Genomic DNA, 23790 nt, shown 5'->3' on the forward strand with positions numbered 1-23790 from the left:
GGTCGGGGAATTGTGGAGGCCAGGTCATTTGATGCAGCACTCTATCACTCTCCTTCTTGGTAAAATAGCCCTTACACAACCTGGTGGTGTGTTGGGTCATTGTCCTGTTGAAAAACAAATGATAGTCCCACTAAACCCAAACCAGATGGGATGGCGTATCGCTGCAGAATGCTGTGGTAGCCATGCTGGTTAAGTGTGCCTTGAATTCTAAATAAATCACAGACAGTGTCACCAGCAAAGCACCCCCACACCATAACACCTCGTCCGCCATGCTTTACGGTGGGAACTACACATGCGGAGATCATCCGTTCACCCACACCGCATCTCACAAAGACACGGCGGTTGGAACCAAAAATCTCCAATTTGGACTCCAGACCAAAGGACAACTTTCCACCGGTCTAATGTCCATTGCTTGTGTTTCTTGGCCCAATCAAGTCTCTTCTTCTTATTGGTGTCCTTTAGTAGTGGTTTCTTTGCAGCAATTCGACCATGAAGGCCTGATTCACACAGTCTCCTCTGAACAGTTAATGTTGAGATGTGTCTGTTACTTGAACTCTGTGAAGCATTTATTTGGGCTGCAATTTCTGAGACTGGTAACTCTAATGAACTTATCCTCTGCAGCAGAGGAAACTCTGGGTCTTCCATTCCTGTGGGGGTCCTCATGAAAGCCAGTTTCATCATAGTGCTTGACGTTCTTTGCGACTGCACTTGAAGAAACGTTCAAAGTTCTTGACATTTTCCATATTGACTGACCTTCATGTCTTAAAGTAATGATGGACTGTTGTTTCTCTTTGCTTATTTGAGCTGTTCTTGCCATAATATGGACTTGGTCTTTTCCCAAATAGAGACATCTTCTGTATACCACCTCCACCTTGTCACAACACAACTGATTGGCTCAAATGCATTAAAAATGAAAGAAATTCCACAAATTAACTTTTAACAAGGCACACCTGTTAATTGAAATGCATTCCAGGTGACTACCTCATGAAGCTGATTGAGAGAATGCCAAGAGTGTGCAAAGCTGTCATCAAGGCAAAGGGTGGCTATTTGAAGAATCTCAAATATAAAATATATTTTGATTTATTTAACACTTTTTTGGTTACTACATGATTCCATATGTGTTATTTCATAGTTTTGATGTCTTCACTATTATTCTACAATGTAAAAAATAGTAAAAATAAATAAAACATATAAATATAAAAACCTTGAATGAGTAGGTGTGTCCAAACTTTTGACTGGTAGTGTATATTTTTCGTTTCCAAAGCTATAATATACCCAATCAATGGGTCAAATCAGAGCTAGAGTCAGAGTACAAATAAAGAGCTTTAAACATCTAAGAATCAATTTGGAGAGGTGATAGGACTGAATGAGCAGTAGGGAGGTGACTGAGGGGCGTTGATGCAGCCCATGCAGCCATGTCCTTTGAGAAGCCAAACACCTGCGATAACAGGCCCTCAGCAAGCGTCAGCGCCCGCCCACCACACTGACCCACTTGCCTCCAGCTGCACAATGCCAAACCCACAGACAAACTTCCTCATGAGTTCAAGATCAACCGATAAAGCCAGAACTGCTCATAGACCCACACCAGGAGAGACAAAACATACAGCTCAGTTACCAAAAGACAGCAAATCAGTTTCCCTAGACAAAGGAACACATGGCTGTGTGTGTGTGTGTGTGTGTGTGTGTGTGTGTGTGTGTGTGTGTGTGTGTGTGAGAAGGACACACGTTCTTTAAGTCACTCATTAACCTTGGATCACTTTCTCTTTAAATACTTTATCTTTGTCCTCATATCGAGCCTACCAATATGCCACAAAGTGTAGTGATGTGACACAGGATGTCAGTACACTACACAGGATGTCCAACCTGCCCCTTTTGCAGGAATGACACACATGTCAAACAATAGACAAAAAAAATCTGATTTTGTCATGATAGCCCAAACACCACAAAAAAAAGAGAAACTGTCTGCTTTCAAATCATGGATTTATTTCCCCACAAGACATACAATTTTTTTTGTCTATGCCTAGATGAAGTGACTGTTTTTTATTTATTTTTGTGAACTCTAGGTGTGGGGGCCAACATGTCTGTTTCCATGAAAACATTGCTACAAATGTAGGACTTTTTTATTCTGTGAGAAATGTAACCTATACAGGTAAGAGCACTGTATCGTCTTTCTACCGTTCTCATGTGTGCAGTATTTTACCATTATTCTATCACTGAAAAAATAACATGATAACAACAGTGTAATACTGCAGGAATAATACTAGCCTATCTAATACAGCCTAATCAAATAGGCTATCCATCTTACTACAGAAATCAAGCCTTTAATACAATTACAAGTTCAGAACCTCAAAATCTGACTCACTGTGTGAACTCAATTGTTTAAATGTTCTATTGACTGCTCCCATAGTATGTGGAATACTTGTGAGATGGCACACTGTTCCTTTCAAAGGACCATGCACTGAAAATGTGTTTGTGAATCTCCTGTTTTCTGTTACCAAAATTGCATTTCAGGTAGAGAAGGCTCCACCATCGGTGCCAGGATTTTACAACTGTTTTACTGTAGGCCCTTGTTCACAGTTTCAGGTTAGGTTTAGCTTTCTTTTGATTTTGTGCAACGTAAACTAATAATTCAATATCAAGCAGACGATGCACAAGACGTCAAACAGATATCAAGCAGCACTAGACGCACCTTCTGGTCCATGCCACTGTAGTTGGGTTTAAAGAAGTAGTAGGCTGCGCTGATGACGAGCACAGGGCCATTACGCTGTGGGAAGGAAGGCTATGACTCACAGGCAGGGGCCAGGGAGAGTGCCTGTTAGCTGGGCTCGTCAGGTGGAGACGCCATGAGGCCACACATGACGTGAGACAGCGCATCAATGAGATTATCACTATAGCTGGCCAGTCCATCAGTTTAGAAACCACAACGGAGTTGGATGGCTACCAAATGGCTAATACACTTAAAAAGTGCAAGCGTAATGTATGATGACTAAGTTTCTAAAGAGAATCAGGAAGTGCAGGAGAGGCTGAGGTGTTGCTGTGTACTAGCTAGTTCATAAGATCACAGGACAGACCGTAGCACCTTTATCTCAACCAAGTAAGACGGTCATAAGCTTAATGTCGCTCTCCATACACACCACATGCACAGGCATTTGCTAGTCAACAAAGAATACAGATTCAATGTACCTTTCTCCAGCAACATCCCCTGAAAATATGACAATTTTACTATCTATATGAGGGAGGGTACTTTTACAAGATAATGGGCTACATCCTCTGTCTGAAATACAATGCAAGCAAAGTTGCCCAAGAAAAGTAACATTTTAAATAGTTTGGAATAGGCCTACTGCTGCTTGCAATGTCGTGTGCAAAACACTTTTACACTGTTTACTTTAACTCTGCATAAATAATCGCTACCTTCCCACGGACATTGTAAAAGAAGGCTACTGTGACTGTGAGTATTATGGTCTAGGCCTATTTGCGCTCTGCAAGGATTGTTTTGCGGACAGATGATGTCACCCTTAAAGTCAAACTGCAATACATTTCTAAGAATGTCAAGTAATCTTGAAAACAACACAATAAATAAGATAACATACTGATTATTATGTAATGATTTGATCTGACTTGAAACGTAAAACTTTGTGTCCAATACTAAGAGCCAAACTAGCCTACATCTGGACTTTTTTTGCCTGACTGTTTTGGCTGTACAAATCATTGCTTTTTAGCATGAACTATCAAGCTGAAATCCTAACTTCAGTATCTTTAAGAAAAACATGACTGATGTGCCAATGTAAACCAAACTTTAAAAATGTAAGATATCAGAGTCCAAAATAAGAAATACGGTATCAGTGCTTATATCACTGATCATTAATCATTGGGACAAATAGTCTTATGCGCAGAATGTCAAACCTAATACCAGAGAAGGTTTGACATGACACAAAGTGAGGTGATAGACATGTAAATGAGATGTAAAACTTTATCTTCTCTGCATTATGGTCCTCCTTAGTCATGCCTTTGTTGACCTATTTAATTCAGAATGGAGTAGGCCTATATCATAGGTATTTTAACTGTATTAGTAGGTGTGCAAAGGAGTATCAAGCACAGTATGTAGGCCTGCATACAAAAATAGCATTGTGTATCTTTGTGATCCACATTTAAAAAACAGCATAGCGAATTGTAGCAGCAGGGCTCTACAGTGCGACCATTTTACTTGCATATGCGCTTAAATATTTTGCTGTGCAACCTGGAATTTCAATTTAGGAGCACCCGTGCGCCCCAAAAAATATATCACCCAGATGATAAATTGTTGCAATGATTACCTCACTATACCGCAGCCCCCAAGTGCCATGGAGAATACACTGAGCGCAGATTCATGACCGTCATGCTTGCACCCTTACTACAAAGAATCCAGCTTGTTACCTCAAATATTTTTCATTGTGCTAAATTTCTTTGTGTGCTCCTACATTTTTCAACTTAGGCGCACACATGCTCCTTGTAAAAAAGGTCAGTGTAGAGCCCTGAGCAGGATGTGTTAGTGCTCCATAACTAGGTCTACATTGTTATCATGTGAGAGTTCCTGCAAGAGACAGGCCTACTAAAACGGAGTTGTCTTTCAAATATTTAAAATTATTTTGATTTCAGCTGCACATGGTCTCATATCAAAAGGTGGTGGTGTTGATACTTGTCTGGCTGCTAACACTGAACTTTTGCTGTGTGGAAACTAGAAACAATTAACAAACAAGGCCTAAATGCATCACTGTCTGGCAACAATGGATCTAATGCAGAACAGGACACACAGCATACCATCATGTCAATATCAACAGAGCTTCAGGACAAACGTTGTATTCAAACCCAAAAGTTGTTGACTACTGATCGTATATGGTGGTGTGTTTTTAAAATAGTAGTTTTTACGATAATTATTAATTTGTGGAAAACTTTATTATGTAAATTTTTCCGCATTGCCAATTTTGAAAGACACATTTTCTTTTAAGGTCAAAATCATTTTTTTTCTTCAAGTGACACGAGTTAGTCTTTTCCACATTCCACACAGCATTTGTCATAAGCATCATGTGCTGACCAAAAAATATATAAATGATTTGACAATACATTTCTGATGAATCAATGACCAACAAATCATGTAATGTCATGATATATGAGGCACCATTTAATGTGTGACCAAATAAGTCAGGTCAGCTATGCATGTGTGGATGACAAGTATGATCTAGGCTTAATTACCATTAGTCTACACTACATCATGACAAAGTGTCACATATAAGACCTGACTGTGGACACTGAACCTGACGCGCACATCACACTCTTAAAGCCCTTGACTGCGATATTCAAACATGGTCCTTCAGCTAGGACAGTACCGCGTTTTGGGTGATGCTGGCACTCCTGTCCCCTCTTGTTAAGTCAATACAGTTGGACAACAGGTAGTGACATCTTTATTTCACTGATCAATACTGGTCTACACCAATGCCCATCACTGCCTGACAACATTAACGCTAGAACAGACCTGTATGGTAGTATCCAGACTTGAGTCTGCAATCTATTCCTGACACAACAGCCACTGCAGGACAATGAGTCAAATGAACAAACAACAAATTCAATGTTGTGTTGTATGACTGAAGTGTGCTATTACAACGCTGTAATAAAACATCCTTTATACAGCTTATGCGTCTTATCTTTTCTTAATAATCTTAATCTTTAAGGTAGTCCAGTTTACAACAAAGGTTATTGCTAAAACAATATTTGGCAGGTCACTTTTATAAAATTTCACAGGTTCATAGACAGAACCAGAGGCGCAAAACTAAATCCGGATAAATCTAATTGACAATGAACAATATGATATGCTAATCTAATATGTTCAGAGAGGGCAGAGCACAGACTAAAATGTCATCTGAACATATTGCCCTCATTGGATTTGAAAACTCTTATTGTTAATGTGTGGCACTACACCTAAATATTTCACAAATAAACTAGAATCAGCTACCATCACTGATTATAAAATAAAGGCGGACTGCAGTCCATAAAGTTTCTACACACAAATAGCCTGTTATTATACATCTTTAAAGGAATTACATTCCTTGAGGTTTTTAAAATATGGAATATAATTTGATGCTAAAGCCTGATGCCTATTTACTCTCAGAGTGGATGGCCCGATCCTTCCAAAAACAGCTTCTTTCTGATACACAATTGGTTCTTGAGCTCAGACGCTTAAAATGTAAGCAAGCTAGCAATATTTCATATCCCTGCAAATAATGTTATGATTGGGCCTGTGTAAGAAAGTAATAATAAGCTATTTCATCAAGTTGTCTTCTTCAAAAAATCAAGGGGTCCATTTTTTTGTACAAATTGTAGCCTATAACATTTTACAGACAGCACCTTTAAAAAGGGCTTGCCTTGCTCAGCTGGGCCACAGTGATGTTGTTTGTTACAATCAACTGTAAGTGTGAACATGATGTTTGACTATTGGGGGGTCTTGGATGAATATCTTCCATCTTGAACTATTGGGGAATGAATACCTTCCATGGTCACAATACATTGCCTGGAATACAGTGAGTGTTGAAGCCAAATAAATACACTTGATGTTACTCACACTTTCCATTGCAGTGGACTCACACCAGGGTATCCTAACTACAGTGAAATAATAACCTTATAGGGCACTTTAGAGATGAGTGAATATGTAGTACTAACCACTTATTTTCTTAATAGCTAGGCCTATATGAAAATAATGCCTGTGAGTGAATTACTAAATAATTATCATTGCATTGACTATTCTACCTGCTTGAACTTGGATTTAACTTGTTAGACATGCTTTCCTGTCATCAACACAATTCTCTCAATAAACGAGAATAGGATAGGATGTCTGAATAAATGTCACTTAGGTAAATTAACTTTCTGGTGCTTGTGTGCTGCATGTTATAGTCATATGGGTTTAATTATTGCAGGACTATCAGACTAGTTTATTTCAAGAGACGATTATTTGGTGTGAGTAGAGGTTAATGACCTGGATAGTGAATAGTTCAGCAGTGTAGGGGTGATTGTCTGTCTGGACTATTGTAGGCCTGTGCATTATGGATATGGAGTTTAATTGCCTCCTTGCTGGAGACCACAGGTTCAAGGTTGTGTACTCTTGCGCACGTGTGCTCACTCTGAGCAGTCAGTGCACAACTGAGTGAAGGCAATGATGAACATTATGCTAGCCCATGACCTACCTGTTCTCTGGATATGCACGGTAATGAAGGTCTGCGAGGCATTTTACAGCTGCCATAATAGCTGGTCGACGTTTCCCCCAAAGAAACACAACTTGACCTTCTCCTGGGTCTGATCACAGGGACTTTCTCCTCGGTGCTGGAGATCCTGTTTGGCGCTTCCCTCGACGGGTAATAATGGTCAAAACAGAGCGACAAGAGCGAGCCTGAGACACCCGCCAAACATGCAAACACGGGTCTCAGGAGCGCAGGCAGACAGCTCAGACTGGTGAAAGACACCAACCACACAACACTGGCAAACACCAGGATCAGAACACTGTGTTTGAGTTTCAAAGTGGGGATCAGTGTTAGGAGACCCACACAACCCAACACGAATAACAACCTGCCCACCATTTGCATCTGGTGTTGGTCCTCTCCCCACTGCAAAAACCGCAAAACCAAAAAATCCCCTAAGTAACATGATGCTGGCAGTGACACAAGCCAACATTTATTACTTTCCCTCTTTTTCCTCCTTAGATAAAAAGTCAAAAAGAAGAATGCACAGCCTATGCTAAAGAGAGGGCTGATGGACTGAGAGAAGCCCGACAGAAAACTCCGCAAATCCCAAAAGCTGAAGTCACTTTGCAAGCTCCTGGAAATAAGCAACGAAACTGCAAAAATTGCGAATGCACCCAGGTATAGACCAGAAATTCGAAATAATTTTGAATTCAGAATGTCCTCATTGCAAAACCTACAGACGTTAAACAAAAATCCCCTTTGATGGTCTTGTTTTAAAGGGGTGACGCAGCTCTTCACATAGCCGTTCCTGAAGCTCTCTGTGCTGTTTGCATTGGCAACCCCATCGTGGTGCCTGATTTTACTGTGCAAAACCTCTCCTTCTTCGCGAACAGCCATGTTTTCAACTGTAGCTCCTTGGATTCCTTCAAGTTTCCTTCTCCCAATATTTTCGCCGTATTAACGCTCCACTACATGACGGCAAACGCACTCCATGGTCACTCAAACGTGCTCAAGCATTTTGACTAAAAGAAAGAGAAGGTGAAATGTTGTTGTTTTTAGAGAAAAGGGACTCTGTGTCGCCGCCTAGATGTGACAATCCGCTACAAAAACTACAGATCGACACAGGCACGCGCTCTGCAGCACTGGAAACAAACCGTGCACGCTCATGGTCGGTCAGACGAAGGAAGAAGAGTGCTGCTATATAAAAACTGAGACTGTCAGAGTTAATCAGCCCGAGTTAACTTTTTGTCATTTTAATGCACTCTTTTTGAAAAAAGCGTTCAAAATACACTGAAAACATCTACAATTGATCATCTATACAGCTAAAAACAACCATACAATGTCAACATGTTGACAGTGAGGTTAAAGAAAGTATGCGTTATCAATTTACCTGATTTTGCTTACCGTTACTTTGGACAAAATCCAAACGTCAAATGATCTTGCTTTCAAACAGATGTGCAACTGGAACGGTTTCATTAGGATTTTAGGATTGGTGAAGTATATTTTGGCCAGAAATAAGGCCCATTATTTCCAGGTTTAGCCATTATTATTAGTAGTAGTAGTAGTAGAAGTACTAATATTAGTAGTAGCATTACTATTATACTACTATTATTAGTATTATTAATAGTAGTAGTAGTAGTAGTAGTAGTAGTAGTAGTAGTATACTATTGCACCTTTTTCTAGTGTAATTACATAGCCAGGCTATTCTACCACTATCTAGGCCTAGTTACTCTGGCAGGCCTGTGATATTGTAAGATTTCCAGATCTGTTCAACTAATGAAATCTACCACTTCATTAAAAAAAAAGATTAATCTTAGAATACCTATTTTTGGATGTGTTCTCATGAGACTTTGTAAATAAAAGCAATGTTTCTCTTTGGAATGGAATCTCTTGAGCACTACATATATCAGAGAAGATGTAACTCTATTTGGATATATTATAGAAAGTAAGTGATATTTATGTAAGAATAAGGAATGCACCTTCAAAATCGACATTTTCAGGGGGAAATAGTTGAATTCGACAAGATTTTAAATTATGTTTAACATTACCTGTATTGAATAATTGCACGCTTTTAGTTTGTGTATTTTGGGTGTTTCTGAATTCTTCTGCAGTGTCTGGTGAAGAATTTCACATCACATCTGGCAGATAGAGAAAAATACAGAACGCGGATCTCTCTCTGTGATCTACTTGTTTCCCTTTGCGCAGACGTCAGTAGGAAAAGTAGTCGATCACGCATCAGCCATCTGAGGCTCTTGTTGGTGGAAAGCTTAATCATCATGGTAAGGATGGAAGAAGTTATATAATATCTACGATGTATCAAAAGTGAATGCAAACGTAATTATTAAATGCAACAGAAATATCTGTTATCTGTAGTCGGATAGAAAGGCTACCTAGTTGACTAGTTATCCATAGCAATGAGTAAGCCTTTAGTTAAGCTAACTAGCTACGCTACCGTACCGATAAAAAAAAAAGATAATGAAATAGAATGTGTAGCTAGTTAGGCCAACAACAAATGCTATGGCTGCATCCCTAACCTGTGACTATCCCATATTTTGTGTAGAATACGATAGTATTGGCTAACTTCTTGCTTAATGTTATTGGACATAGCTAACATGTTAATCAATGGGAGTAGCTAGCTAACTAATGTTAGCCATTCAGCTAGCTAGCTACCTAGATTACTTGTTCACAACTTCAAGTCAAACTTCTGTGTGTGAAGACCAAGCTGTGTTACTAGCTAGCTAGTTAAATCAGCGCTAACTAGCTAGTTAAATCACCGCTGCTTTAGCTGAGTCATTGCCTTGGTAAAGACACGTTAAGATGTAACTGTTACCATCAAAGTGGGCTTTGGGCAACCAACAAAAATATAAACAATGGAGCAATAATGCATCCCATGATAACGTTTTCACATGCAAATGGAACTTGATTTCTATTATGTAGTCAATGATGACATACTGTGCTATGACGATAGCAACTTTTGTATTTTTGTTAGTTCCGCAACCAGTATGACAACGATGTCACAGTTTGGAGTCCACAGGTAAGAGTCTGCAAATACTGGTAACATAACAGTTAGCAATTTCAGCTGCAATATTTGTGACTGTTATAATAGGTCATTGTCTTGTTTCAGGGGCGTATTCATCAGATTGAATATGCTATGGAAGCAGTGAAACAAGGATCTGCCACAGTGGGTCTGAAATCTCGCAGTCATGCTGTACTTGTGGCTCTGAAGGTACAATTTACATTGATTTTACATTTGCATAGTGTAAAAGTTGTCTATTTTTAATTCTAATTGTGTGTTCTTGTCCAGAGAGCTCAGTCAGAGTTGGCCGCCCATCAGAAGAAAATTCTACACGTCGACAGCCATATTGGCATCTCCATCGCTGGCCTCACTGCTGATGCAAGGCTACTCTGGTAAGAGAGAATCTGTTGTGCATGGTTTTTCATATTATTGAAGATAATTAGAAAGGGTTTTTATGACTGGAGTTAACACTTCACTCTTCCATCATACTCCTTCAGCAACTTTATGCGTCAGGAGTGCCTGGACTCCAGGTTCGTGTTTGATCGGCCTCTCCCTGTGTCACGCTTGGTCACACTGATTGGAAGCAGTATCCTTTTACCACAAATGTTTTAGTTTTTATGATGCTGAATGTTTGAGTTGCAATGGTGTAATAACTTTTCAAATGGCCAATACAGACACAATTCATGCTACACATAGACAATCCACCTTGACCTAGCACTCAGAAACCCAGATCCCTACACAGAGATATGGAAGAAGGCCTTATGGTGTGGGACTGCTCATCGCAGGATATGATGTAAGATATGTTTTGGTTGGTTTGTCCTGCTATAAATATTAGTGGAATAGTATGTCATATCTAATATTGTCTGTCTCTTCTAGGATATGGGGCCACACATTTTCCAGACCTGCCCCTCTGCCAACTACTTTGATTGCAAGGCCATGTCCATAGGGGCCCGCTCCCAGTCTGCACGTACCTACCTGGAAAGACACATGGACGCTTTTTTCAACTGTGAGTATTTTATGCCCTTTCTTCTCTGCTTCTCAGGAACTGATGTAAGCACGTTGTAAAGCTTTTGTTCTGTCTTGTAGGTGAACTGAATGACCTGGTTCAACATGGCCTACGGGGACTGAGGGAAACTCTACCTGCAGAACAAGATCTTACCACAAAGGTAAACCTTAAGCTTACTGCAAGCTCTATGGCAACACAAGATTCGGAGCGTAGCGCAGTGTTGCAATATCGTTTTTCATCACAAAAGGGGAGGCTCCTTGTAAAACGCTCCGGCATTCGACATACTTTTCTACTACCTGAAAATTGAGACGCGCCGTATCATTCTTTCCGCAGCCATGGGGGCAGTGTTGTCGCTTGGTTCCTTGATCCGATCTATAGGCTATATAGGCTATTCATCAAAGTCGCCTATTTTGCATTGATAACCAAACAACAAGAATCCACCCAAAAAGGTATTTTGTTTAGAAGTTATAACTATCAGGCTGTTGTGAAATGGTAGAACCTGCTATAGCCAACTAGCTAGCCACATGCTTTTTTCTCTGTGACCAAAACATGTTCTGTTTTTAGCTGATATGGGAATTAATACACAAGCAGCATATCAAACTGGGATAATGTTTTGGGTTACACTTAGTGATGTTACGTTTGATGCCTCAGCTCCGAGGCATGCGTCAGAATTGTTAAGCAGTGTACTTCGAAGCAGTGTGCCGATGCCAGTATCACTTTATCAGAAGCATGTGATCAATGACGGTCGAAGCTTCATTTCGTCGAACAACCACCTGATTGGTTTGGTAGAAGACAAAAAGGCTACGCTGCGCACACGCTACGGGGTGTGGGACGTCGTCTATAATCATTTATTTTGACCAGCAGGCGCCACTAGTGTACACTGTGTTGATCAAAGCCTCGAGTAATGAACCTATTTCACAAAATGTTCTGGAAAACCTCAGCTTCAGGAAGCTTTGTTTCCCCATCAGTAGTTACACCTGCAAGTATACGGATATTTGCTAGGGCATATGTTTTAATTATAAATCGGATTATTTCAGATTGTGGAGATGTGGGAAGTTAAAAGGCTAGCTAGCTTACTATGTTTAAAGTCAACTAGCCAAAAAAAGGTTGCTATCGCCCCTTTGTGAATGGGAGGGAAACCGGCGAGGATGTCATGTTACAAAAAGGTGTCCGCTGCTCCAAACATCCCACTCCACCCACATGCACGTAGATCAACCGAGTGAAGCTTGTAGTAACCTGAATACTTTTACGTCAGGCTACTGTCCAATTATCTACTCCCCACCCTGTGCTTTCATTCGGTCCTCCTGATGGGATGGATATAACTACTATGTGAAAACACCTTCTAGCCATGCTTACACTAATCCAGTGTTTTAAAATTTGTGAGGGTTTCAGAGAGAAGGGTAGTGGATCAGAACACAACTTAAAGCACAGATTGACAACTTACTGTCTGCCCTTTTAGAATGTGTCCATCGGGATTGTTGGCAAGGACATGGAGTTCACCATTTACGATGATGGCGATGTGGCATCATTCCTTGAAGGCCTTGAGGAGAGGCCACAGAGAAGGGTAAAAAACAACTTGGCAAATTTTGAATTAAAATATTTTCTCACCGAGGACACTTGTCAAGAGGAACGGTTATTGCCTTAATAAGATTCTTGACGGTACATTATTCAGTTATCTCCAAACCTGACAGTGCCCATGCCTTGTCCTCTTGTTGTGCTGCAGGTTGCCCAGCCAGATGACGAGCCGGCAGCAGAGAAGCCAGACGAGCCCATGGAGCTCTGAGATTGAAGTGTGTCCCAGACAGTGTGAAGATGACAAAGCTCTTATCCCTGATTCTTTCAGTCATTGGATGGCATCCTGTCCACAACCAATATTCCATCCACACTCACTTGTAACTGTATCAACATGGAGAACAATTACCATTATACTTGTATGTTCTAGTCGATTATCTATGATTTTTGGTAGCCGTTCAATGTTTGCATTCATTTTTTGTCATTAAAGACAAACTTTTTCTGAACTTGTCTGGTTTGTAAAAATATATATAAACGTGATGTTAGCTTTTCTCATTACTGCATTGTCATTATATGTTCTTACATGGCCACTCGGTGGTGGGTGTTTTCAAAGAGGAGGTAGGAACCAAAGTGGGGGTTTATTTATACCTAACACCAACTAAATTTGAACAAAAAAAATTAAAACATAGTAGATGTTCAAACATGGACTAACCCGGGACTACTATGGACTTTCTTGAATCATAATTGCTGGTAATACTACCTACTGACAAACCCAACTGAAATGGCAGCCTTATACTGTGGATTGGTCAACCCTCTGGAATGAACCACACCACGTGATGGGGGCATCAATTATTTAAAAAATTATAAACTGGGTGGATCGAGCCCTGGATGCTGATTGGCTGAAAGCTGTGGTATATCAGACCGTATACCATGGGTATGACAAAACATTTATTTTTACTGCTCTAAGTACGTTGGTAACCAGTTTATAATAGCAGTAAGGCACCTCAGGGGTTTGTGGTATATGGCCAATATACCACGGCTAAGGGCTGTGTCCAGGCACTCCGCGTTGCGTCCTGCTAGAAAAGCCCTTAGCCATGGTATATTGGCCATATACCACACCTCCTAGGGCCTTATTGCTTAAATATACAATTCAATATTTCATAAATAGCAAATGTAGTGTAAGTTACTTGTATCAAAAACATGTCAAGTATCAGTTCATAAATGGAGGCAATATATAAGATTGTAACATTGGGCACTCATAATTAGAATTTCGTCTTCGCGTCTAGACATCTGGGTTATTTGTCCCGTTTCACTTGCTGTAGTAGTGATGTGGCTCAGAAAGTATCTAATCTTCCACGTCACAGGGAAGTGGGGAACGGACAGCTCGAGAAGGTCTCTGAGCAATTTTACAGATGCCCAAGTAAATAACAGACGCGACATTTGAGGCTATTTTGAAATATAATAAACGTGCAGTAAGGTAGCTACGTGTTTATTTCTCTATCGTGTGCGGAAAGATTGGTTTGGGTAATTGTATTCCGAAGATGTTTTGGTATCCATCCACCATTTGCAAGCTAACGCTAGCTGTAATGGATGACAAGCGTTTGAGCTTGCTCAATTTGCAATATCAAAACGTCTAGCTAGTTTACTAGGCTCTGTGAAGTGTTACTGGCATATTGCATTTCTGTTTTTTTAGTGCATGTCACTGATTGAGCTGCGTAATTCGTTAGGCCATTGACTTGTCAATAACTAGCGTACTAGCTAACAGCCGAGGCGGCCTGTGTCAATGAATAACATTAACTAGCTAGTACAAGCTAGCCAACTGACTTGTCTACGTGGATGTGTCGACTAACTACCACATATTTCTTAGCTACAGCTGTGCTGTATTAGAACGCACGAATAGTGTACAATAACTTGAATATGTGAAATAAGCGTGTAATAGCAGCTATGTTTACATTTGTCGGATTATGCATTAACATTACTTGATGGGTACTTCATAGGAATCATCTTAACAGTTCTGTTGATTGGGGTGCTGCAAGAGGGAAGACGATCCATCCGGCAAAATGACAGCCGCAGAGAATGTTTGTTACACTTTGATCAATGTTCCAAATGACTCTGAACCACCATCCGAAGTCAGTCTCAAAACCGACTTGGGTAAGTATTCTCTGTTGACACTATCTGCTCTGTCAATAGGCACCCCCCCTCCCCCACACACACACACATTATCAGTGTGAATAATCTGTGATCAATGTGACTTTAACAATGTTAATTTTTCCTGATATCAGAAAAAGGAGAGATTAAGGCAAAGACTGAGGCCCTGAAGAAGGTAATCATCATGATACTGAATGGGGAGAAGCTGCCAGGCCTACTGATGACCATCATCCGATTTGTCCTCCCACTTCAAGACCACACCATCAAAAAGCTTCTGCTAGTCTTCTGGGAGATTGTCCCCAAGACGACGCCAGATGGCAAGCTGCTTCAGGAGATGATCCTGGTCTGTGATGCCTACAGAAAGGTATGGTAGCAAGTGTTTTGTCACTGTCTCTGAATGTTAGATGAATTATCTAATTAGCAAAGTATGACGTGGGACTATTACCCTTGAATAAGAGGCATTAAATGTATGTTTATCTGTTTCAGGACCTGCAGCACCCCAACGAGTTCATCCGTGGATCCACCCTGCGCTTCCTGTGCAAGCTGAAGGAGTCTGAGCTGCTGGAGCCCCTCATGCCCGCCATCCGCGCCTGCCTGGAGCACCGCCACAGCTATGTTCGCCGCAATGCTGTCCTGGCCATCTACACCATCTACAGGTACACTTACTGTACTGATACAATACGGAAGGCCCATATGACTGTATATGACCCTTAATGGAGAACATGGCATTTACTTGAGCAATTTTCTTTCCATCTCAGGAACTTTGAAAATCTCATCCCAGATGCCCCTGAGTTGATCCATGATTTCCTTGTGAATGAAAAAGATGCCAGCTGCAAGAGAAATGCTTTCATGATGCTCATTCACGCAGACCAGGTCAATTGCATCTTCACTTTTTTTATTAGAGACCGCTCACCAACATTTTTCTTTGTCTGGGACTAACACTGGTCAATTCCACTGTGCAGGACAGAGCTCTGGATTACCTCAGCACCTGTATTGATCAAGTGCATACATTTGGAGATATTCTCCAGTTGGTCATTGTGGAGCTGATTTACAAGGTGAGTACTTCAGACATTTTCCCACCAGAAAATTCCACTATAAATCTCCAGATATCTGGTCTCCTGTGTGGCGTAACGGTCTAAGGCACTGCATTGCAGTGCTTGAGGCGTCACTACAGACCCGGGTTCGATCCCAGTCTGTCACGGCCGGTGGGGGCTTTACTTGGTTCATTGCGCTCTAGCAACTTCTTGTGTCGTCAGTTGAACAGTGTTTCCTCCGACATATTGTTGCAGCTGGGTTAAGCGGGCGGGTGTTAAGGAGCGCGGTTTGGCGGGTCATGTTTCGGAGGACGCATGACTCGACCTTCTCCTCTACCGAGCCCGTTGGGGGAGTTGCAGCGATGAGACAAGATCGTAATTGAAATTGGGAGAAAAAGGAGGTAAAATACCAAAATAAATCAAATAAACCTCCAGATATCTATTTTGAGAAATATGTTTTAAAAAAACACAGGATGTCACATGATGTCTGTTTTTCTGTTTCACACGCACTGAGGAAGGAGCAAGCCAAAATGTATGCCAGTGTGTGTGGTCTATTAAGACATGTTGCTATGAGTTAAAGAAAATGAAAACAAAGCTTCAATTGCAAATTATCTCCACGTAAGTACTGGCCTTTTTTAATTTATCGTATCTTGTTTCCTCCATGTTTAGGTGTGCCATGCTAACCCGTCTGAGCGTGCCCGCTTCATCCGCTGTATCTACAACCTGTTGCAGTCCTCCAGCCCAGCCGTCAAGTATGAGGCAGCTGGCACTCTTGTCACGCTGTCCAGCGCACCCACTGCCATCAAGGTACCCCCTCTCACTTATCTACTTCTTCACAACATGGCACTGCTGTGGATTTTAGTCTGGTATTGTGTGTCTTTCAATGGCGTTTGTGTGTTGTTTATTCTAGGCTGCTGCCCAGTGCTACATTGACCTGATCATCAAGGAGAGTGACAACAATGTGAAGCTGATCGTCCTGGATCGTCTGATAGAGCTGAAAGAGCATCCCACTCATGAACGTGTTCTCCAGGTACTCAGACTTCACTGTCATAAATGTTGGGTACCAGTAAGTCTTTGAAGTGTAATAATAACCTGGTTAACATGTCTGTTCTCTGCCCACCCAGGACCTGGTGATGGACATTCTGCGTGTTCTGAGCACGCCTGACCTGGAAGTCCGGAAGAAGACCCTGCAGCTGGCCCTGGACTTAGTCTCATCCCGGAACGTAGAGGAGGTGGGTGTGTCATCCTCAGGACTATCCTCTCCTGTCTCTGTGGACTGTCCGCTCCGGTCTCTGTGGACTGTCCGCTCCGGTCTCTGTGGACTGTCCGCTCCGGTCTCTGTGGACTGTCCGCTCCGGTCTCTGTGGACTGTCCGCTCCGGTCTCTGTGGACTGTCCGCTCCGGTCTCTGTGGACTGTCCGCTCCGGTCTCTGTGGACTGTCCGCTCCGGTCTCTGTGGACTGTCCGCTCCGGTCTCTGTGGACTGTCCGCTCCGGTCTCTGTGGACTGTCCGCTCCGGTCTCTGTGGACTGTCCGCTCCGGTCTCTGTGGACTGTCCGCTCCGGTCTCTGTGGACTGTCCGCTCTGGTCTCTGTGGACTGTCCGCTCCGGTCTCTGTGGACTGTCTGCTCCTGTCTCTTTCTAAAAGGATGATGATTATTCTAACTAAGGTGTTCATGTGTTTGTGTTCCAGTTGGTGATAGTTCTGAAGAAAGAGGTGATTAAGACCAACAACGTGACGGAGCATGAGGACACTGATAAATTCAGGCAGCTGCTGGTGCGCACCCTCCACTCCTGCAGTGTCCGCTTCCCTGACATGGCGGCCAATGTAATTCCTGTGGTGAGTCTACCTATCTACCCTGTTCACCCACACAAACCCTGAAATGAAACACAGCTAAGGTCATTCTGTCATCTGTGATTGTAATCTAAATGACACGTGTGTGTCACTCAGCTGATGGAGTTCCTGAGTGACACTAACGAGGCAGCAGCGGCTGATGTGCTGGAGTTTGTGAGGGAGGCCATTCAGAGGTTCGACAACCTGAGGCCCCTCATCATCGAGAAGATGCTGGAGGTCTTCCACGCCATCAAGACTGTCAAGTAAGACCAAGACTGGCAAGCTTACATATAAATAGAGAATCGCAGGATGCTTTTGGAGAATTACAGATTTTTTTATGCTGACAGCCAATATTTTAAACTGTGTTAGGATCTACAGAGGAGCGCTTTGGATCCTGGGAGAATACTGCAGCACTAAAGAGGACATTCAGAGTGTGATGACAGAAGTGCGCAGATCGCTTGGAGAGGTATGTGTTGTGCTAATGGATTATTAATTCACTTTCAGCGCTCAATACCAGAGTGATACTTGATGCTGGTGACTCATGTCTGTCCCTTTGTTTTCAGATCCCCATAGTAGAGAACGAGATCAAGAAAGAGTCTGGGGAGGGGAAGCCGGAAGAAGAGGTGAGCGCAGCGCCAGCAGCCAAACTGGTGACAGAGATGGGCACCTACGTCACACAGAGCGCCCTCAGCTCCTCCAGACCCTCAAAGAAGGAAGAGGACAGGTAAAATAAATCACCTTTTGTATCTAAAATACATAGTTTCTTAGCTTGCAGTGATTGTCTTTCAGAAGTGAATGATATGACACTCAATGAAACTTTCGTCCCTTTCCCTGTAGGCCTCCTCTCAGGGGCTTCTTGATGGACGGAGACTTCTATGTGGCAGCCTCGTTGGCCACAACCCTGACTAAAGTGGCCCTGCGATATGTCGCCATTGTTCAAGACAAAAAGAGACAAAATGTAAGTATAGAACCTCTCATTATCTTCTGAAACGGTTGTGATTTAGGTGTTCCACGTTCACTCCATTGAAAGTCAATGAAGTGATTCTAATGCTCTTGATCCCTGTGTCCCCTTCAGTCCTTTGTGGCTGAGTCTATGCTGATCATGGCCACCATCCTCCACTTGGGCAAGTCCTCTCTGCCCAAGAAGCCCATCACAGACGACGATGTGGACCGCATCTCGCTGTGCCTCAAGGTGCTGTCCGAGTGCTCGCCCCTCATGAACGACATCTTCAACAAGGAGTGCCGCAAGTCCCTGTCTCACATGCTCACTGTCAGGCTGGAGGAGGAGAAGCTATCTCAGAAGGTAAGGAGGAGCGCTGGCTCCTAGATTACTAGGCCATAGCTTCCGGTCCACTCTTCTCACTAAACCACTGCCTTCTCCCAGTTTACTCAGCTATACTCTAGTTCTCCCTTCACCTGGCTGCTTATCCATTTGGACACGGCTGGATTGTGTTGCTTTGTGCTGATGCTGTTCTGTGCTCTTATCATTTCTTATCCACAGAAAGAGTCAGAGAAGCGGAACGTGCTGGTGCAGGCAGACGACCCCATTTCCTTTATGCAACTGACGGCCAAGAACGAGACGACCTCCAAGGAGGACCAGTTCCAGCTCAGTCTACTGGCTGCCATGGGAACCACTCTTAAGAAGGAGGCTAATGACCCCATGGCCTCCAAACTCAACAAGGTACACCTACAGGGACCCAGTAGACACACACACACACACCGTTCTCTTACAGAATTACAAAGTAGTGTGCTTGGGAATCACATGGTCATGTGCCTTTTTGGAAAGTAGATGTGTGTGTGTGATATACCTCAAGTTGCCAGCAGGTGGCACTGTGTGTCCAACTTGACAGTGAGCCATAGCAACAGAGAAATCAGTGTTTTCTAGGTCTGTTCCACAGGAACAACTATGAAAGAGGGAATGAATATAACATTTCTAGGTTTAGGCAATGGCATGGATTGTATCTCAGGATCCAATTCAGAAATGTAAGTTTTCATCTTAGCTGTTAGTGTTGTTGAGGTAGTTATTGACGGGTACTCTGTTGTATAACAACAGGTTGGTGAGGACCATGTCATTCTGAGTGTGTGTTGTATTGCAGGTTACCCAGCTGACTGGTTTCTCAGACCCAGTCTATGCGGAGGCCTATGTCCATGTCAACCAGTATGACATTGTGCTGGACGTGCTGGTCGTCAACCAAACCAACGACACCCTTCAGAATTGCACCCTGGAGCTGGCTACATTGGGTGAGGTTCTAGTCTATAGTTCATATGACTATGTGCAGAGTCATACAACCTTACTAAGGGTTGTTTCAGGGCCATCTCTCTTGGTTACCACAGGTAATGTATGTCTAATGCTGATTTCAACCTTTCAATCCAACAGGTGACCTCAAGCTGGTTGAGAAGCCTTCTCCTCTCACTCTGGCACCTCATGACTTTGCCAACATCAAGGCTAACGTCAAAGTGGCGTCCACAGAGAATGGCATCATATTTGGCAACATAGGTAAGAGGATCACTTCTAACTTCTGTCAGTGTACTTGTCATGAAGATGATGTGATGCCAGCCTCCACTCCATGTGTTCGACATCAGTTCTAACATGCATCTGTCGGTCTGTCTCAGTGTATGACGTATCAGGAGCTGCCAGCGACAGGAACTGCGTGGTCCTCAGTGACATCCACATTGACATCATGGACTACATCCAGCCAGCCTCGTGCACAGACGCAGAGTTCAGACAGATGTGGGCCGAGTTTGAGTGGGAGAATAAGGTACTACCGCTAGATAAGAGAACTGTCCATATTTGGTTTTGTTTTGTTAGTGTGTTCAGTGGATGATCGTAATAACACTGTTTATTCTAGGTGACAGTGAACACCAACATTGCAGACCTGAACGAGTACCTCCACCACATCCTCAGCTCCACCAACATGAAGTGCCTGACCCCAGAGAAGGTACAGTAGTTATGGAATATGGCAGTTTGAACTACATCAATAGGACAATGATGATAATGTATAGAACATAATTGATTTAAACCTGGCAGATAGGAAGGTTAATGAGTGGAAGTTCTCAGAGCGTGTAACCTTTCTGCTACTGCTATCTTTTTTACGGTGTTAGGATTTGATTTATAAATGGCTTTTATAATTATCTGATTGAATCAATCCATTGGAAAAGAAAAGGGTACCCTGCGAGATACAGGCAAAATGTACCTATTTTCTACAATTCTTCATCAGTCCACTGATGGATTTAGACAATTAAGATGACAATGACTCTCTATTGTAATAGCCCTATCTTCAGCAAACCCATCACATTCCTAGAGGACCAATCGGACTCCTACTACTGTCAAATAGGTAGGAATGCATGTGATGCTCACTTACTCCACCTTGTCTGTCCTTATATCCAGGCACTTTCAGGCTTCTGTGGCTTCATGGCTGCCAACCTGTACGCCCGCTCTATATTCGGTGAAGACGCCCTGGCCAACGTTAGCATTGAGAAGCCCATCCACCTGGGTCCTGATGCCCCTGTCAACGGACACATCCGCATCCGGGCCAAGAGCCAGGTGAGAAATTCACTCCCCACTCAAATTGCATCCCAAAATGCACCCTATTCCCTATATAGTGTACTACTTTTGGAAATAGGTTGCCATTTGGGATGCTGAGATAGTGCAAGTAGTAATGATATAATAATGCAAATATCGGGGTGGAATTGTTTATTAAAGACTATACATTGCAAGTAACACTTCCTCTCTCTCCACAGGGTATGGCGTTGAGTCTGGGTGACAAGATCAACCTTTCCCAGAAAAAAACATCTGCATAAAGTGAACTGAAGTCCAACTGAGAACTCCACATCACTGGACAAGATTCATCTGCAAAGAAATGTGTGCTTTCTGCTAGTCCTCTCTCTTCTATCTGTCTCTGGCCATAAAGCCATAAAAATAGTTTTATGGCCATTTGCTTAAGTACTGTTCTATGTGTGTATGAGAGATGGTTTTACACCTCCTGTGTCAGGAAGAAACTCCCTCTTACTGTGCTCCAAGTGATATCCCTGGCCTATCTTTCATTTTCAATAAAACATGACATATATAACAAAACATACTCCCAACATTTTTCAGACAATGGGCTGTTTGCGTGTTCAGTCTTTCTTTACTTACTCTAAGGGAACGTGAGGTAGGAGAAACTGCCGATCCACCACCCCTTAACTAAGCTGTTGCCAAAAGTTATGACAGTAAAGTTAAATGCAATGTCATAAGACTTTAAACCATGAAATATGGATGCAGTTTGAATGCACATTCCATCCACTACGGCTGTGTTTACACAGGCAGCCCAATTCTGATATTTTTGCTACTAATTGGTCTTTTGACCAATCAGATCGGTCTTTTACCAATAATTGGGCAACATATCATAATTGGGCTGCCTACCTGATCTCATGTCCCATTATTGTCTTTACACTACAGATAATGACTCATCAAAGTGGTTCTTGTATCAGATGCACGCAAATTCCTTGAAAGTAAAACTACTTTCAAGTTTGTGGAGAAAAGGTATTGCTTCTGTAAATTGCAAGTAATTGCATCAATGAAGTGAAAATGAATGTCAGATCCCACATTTCTAATCATACAAATGTAGAGTGAATACAATTAACATGCAATATGAGGGAAGTCTTTGCCAAGTATTGAAATGGTGTAATGATGAAAGCTCAGCATCAAGTCAAAATCCTTTCTCAATTTCTAATCACAATCACACACATTTACATTGCTTTGACTGCCTTCTCCACCTCACCATTATATAAAAGTTCCCCAGTGGAATAGATACTGAAAAGTTCCCTCTCTTCTTGGAAAGGAAATGACATCACGTTTTGCCTTGTGTGGGAAGATGTAGAATTTGAGCACTTCATGCACATCTTCTGAATTTGATGCTGCCATTTCCATTTGAATCTCATATTGAGAGACAGGCATGCTTAAAGGCCTCATTACTGTGAAATGATGACTGATTGTAAGAAAAACACGATTTTAGGCCGATAGTGAAGAGTTCAGACTGTAACAAACAAAACCCATGATGACTCATTAGGTCCTAAGTCCTCATCTCACCCTAAAAGCTGAAGACATAAAACACTACACAGAATAGTTATCAGGGAGAAATTATGAATATTCAGTGATTCACATTTTTCCAGTGATTCACATATTTTTCTTAAACTTCCTGTTCTTGTGTGGTATCACAATGACTGACTGGAAAGAAGAGACCCAAACAACGCAGTAAATCAACAAGATTATTTCCATTACAAATATATCTCCACTTTTGCAACCCAGAACTCCCCTTTAGCCTGACCTTTTTAACTTTGTCTACATAAGGATTTCAGGGCTGTAAATATCCCAGAGGTACAGAGCCATTAAGTGACCTAACATACTGAACAGGCCATATTTCCTGAGGAGCGGAGGGACTCCTTTTGTTCCTCTCCTACCCCACAGGCTGTGTGGACTGGGATTTCAGCAGTTAATTGAAATTCCTCAAATGCCTCTGGCGTTACGTTGCAGAGTGGGAGTCAATTGGAATTTGTTCATTCAGGAGTCTAAAATATAACATCTTGCTGAACGGCCCTCCTGAGAGAGGACAGGGAGAAAATTAAGGAAAATCATATCTACTGTTGTATTAAAAAAACAAATATACTGAACAAAAATATAAATGCAACATGCAACAATTTCAACGATTTTGCTGAGTTACAGTTCATATAAGGAAATCAGTCAATTGAAGTAAATTCATTAGGCCTTAATCTATGGATTTCACATGACTGGGCAGGGGCACAGCAATGGGTGGGCCTGGGAGGGCATAGGCCCACTCACTTGGGAGCCAGGTCCTGGGCTGGCGTGGTTACACGTGGTCTGCGATTGTGAGGCCGGTTGGACATACTGCCAAATTCTCTAAAACGACGTTGGAGGTGGCTTACGGTAGAGAAATAAACATTAATTTCTCTGCCAACAGCTCAGGTGGACATTCCTGTAGTCAGCATGCCAATTGCACCCTCCCTCAAAACTTGAGACATCTGTGGCATTGTGTTGT

General features: G+C 42.2%; 3 protein-coding genes across 4 annotated transcripts in view; 2 read left to right on the plus strand and 1 right to left on the minus strand.

The window, feature by feature from the left end:
* LOC121556192 (cGMP-inhibited 3',5'-cyclic phosphodiesterase B-like) overlaps positions 1-8327 on the minus strand; it is an 88458-nt gene extending 80131 nt beyond the window's left edge. The window contains exon 1 of the mRNA XM_045215947.1: positions 7212-8327. Within this exon, the coding sequence (XP_045071882.1) occupies positions 7212-8102 (891 nt within the window). The 5' untranslated portion in view covers positions 8103-8327. The remainder of the gene's footprint in view (positions 1-7211) is intronic.
* A 1066-nt stretch (positions 8328-9393) lies between these two features.
* Positions 9394-13245, plus strand: LOC121582911 (proteasome subunit alpha type-1-like). The gene is made up of 10 exons (XM_045215942.1): positions 9394-9484; positions 10195-10239; positions 10330-10431; positions 10510-10613; positions 10719-10807; positions 10944-11014; positions 11098-11227; positions 11308-11387; positions 12687-12791; positions 12951-13245. Exons 1-10 carry the CDS (start codon positions 9482-9484, stop codon positions 13008-13010), a joined length of 789 nt encoding a protein of 262 aa, XP_045071877.1. The 5' UTR covers positions 9394-9481; the 3' UTR covers positions 13011-13245.
* Positions 13246-14064: 819 nt separating this feature from the next.
* LOC121556180 (coatomer subunit beta) lies at positions 14065-21834 on the plus strand. 2 transcript variants are annotated; one of them, XM_041870080.2, is made up of 22 exons: positions 14065-14159; positions 14737-14890; positions 15022-15251; positions 15374-15543; positions 15646-15760; positions 15850-15942; positions 16591-16728; positions 16832-16951; positions 17046-17153; positions 17615-17761; positions 17873-18018; positions 18125-18221; positions 18319-18479; positions 18593-18713; positions 18831-19058; positions 19257-19436; positions 19852-19996; positions 20133-20252; positions 20369-20514; positions 20605-20694; positions 21144-21299; positions 21497-21834. In XM_041870080.2, exons 2-22 carry the CDS (start codon positions 14800-14802, stop codon positions 21554-21556), a joined length of 2862 nt encoding a protein of 953 aa, XP_041726014.2. In that variant the 5' UTR covers positions 14065-14159; positions 14737-14799; the 3' UTR covers positions 21557-21834. The 2 variants fall into 2 exon arrangements, with proteins under 2 accessions (XP_041726014.2, XP_045071876.1); XM_045215941.1 differs by having other exon boundaries at positions 14094-14216.
* The last annotated feature ends 1956 nt before the right edge of the window (positions 21835-23790 follow it).

This window comes from Coregonus clupeaformis, unplaced genomic scaffold (genome assembly GCF_020615455.1).
Source record: "Coregonus clupeaformis isolate EN_2021a unplaced genomic scaffold, ASM2061545v1 scaf0562, whole genome shotgun sequence".
NCBI classification, from domain to species: Eukaryota; Metazoa; Chordata; class Actinopteri; order Salmoniformes; family Salmonidae; genus Coregonus; species Coregonus clupeaformis.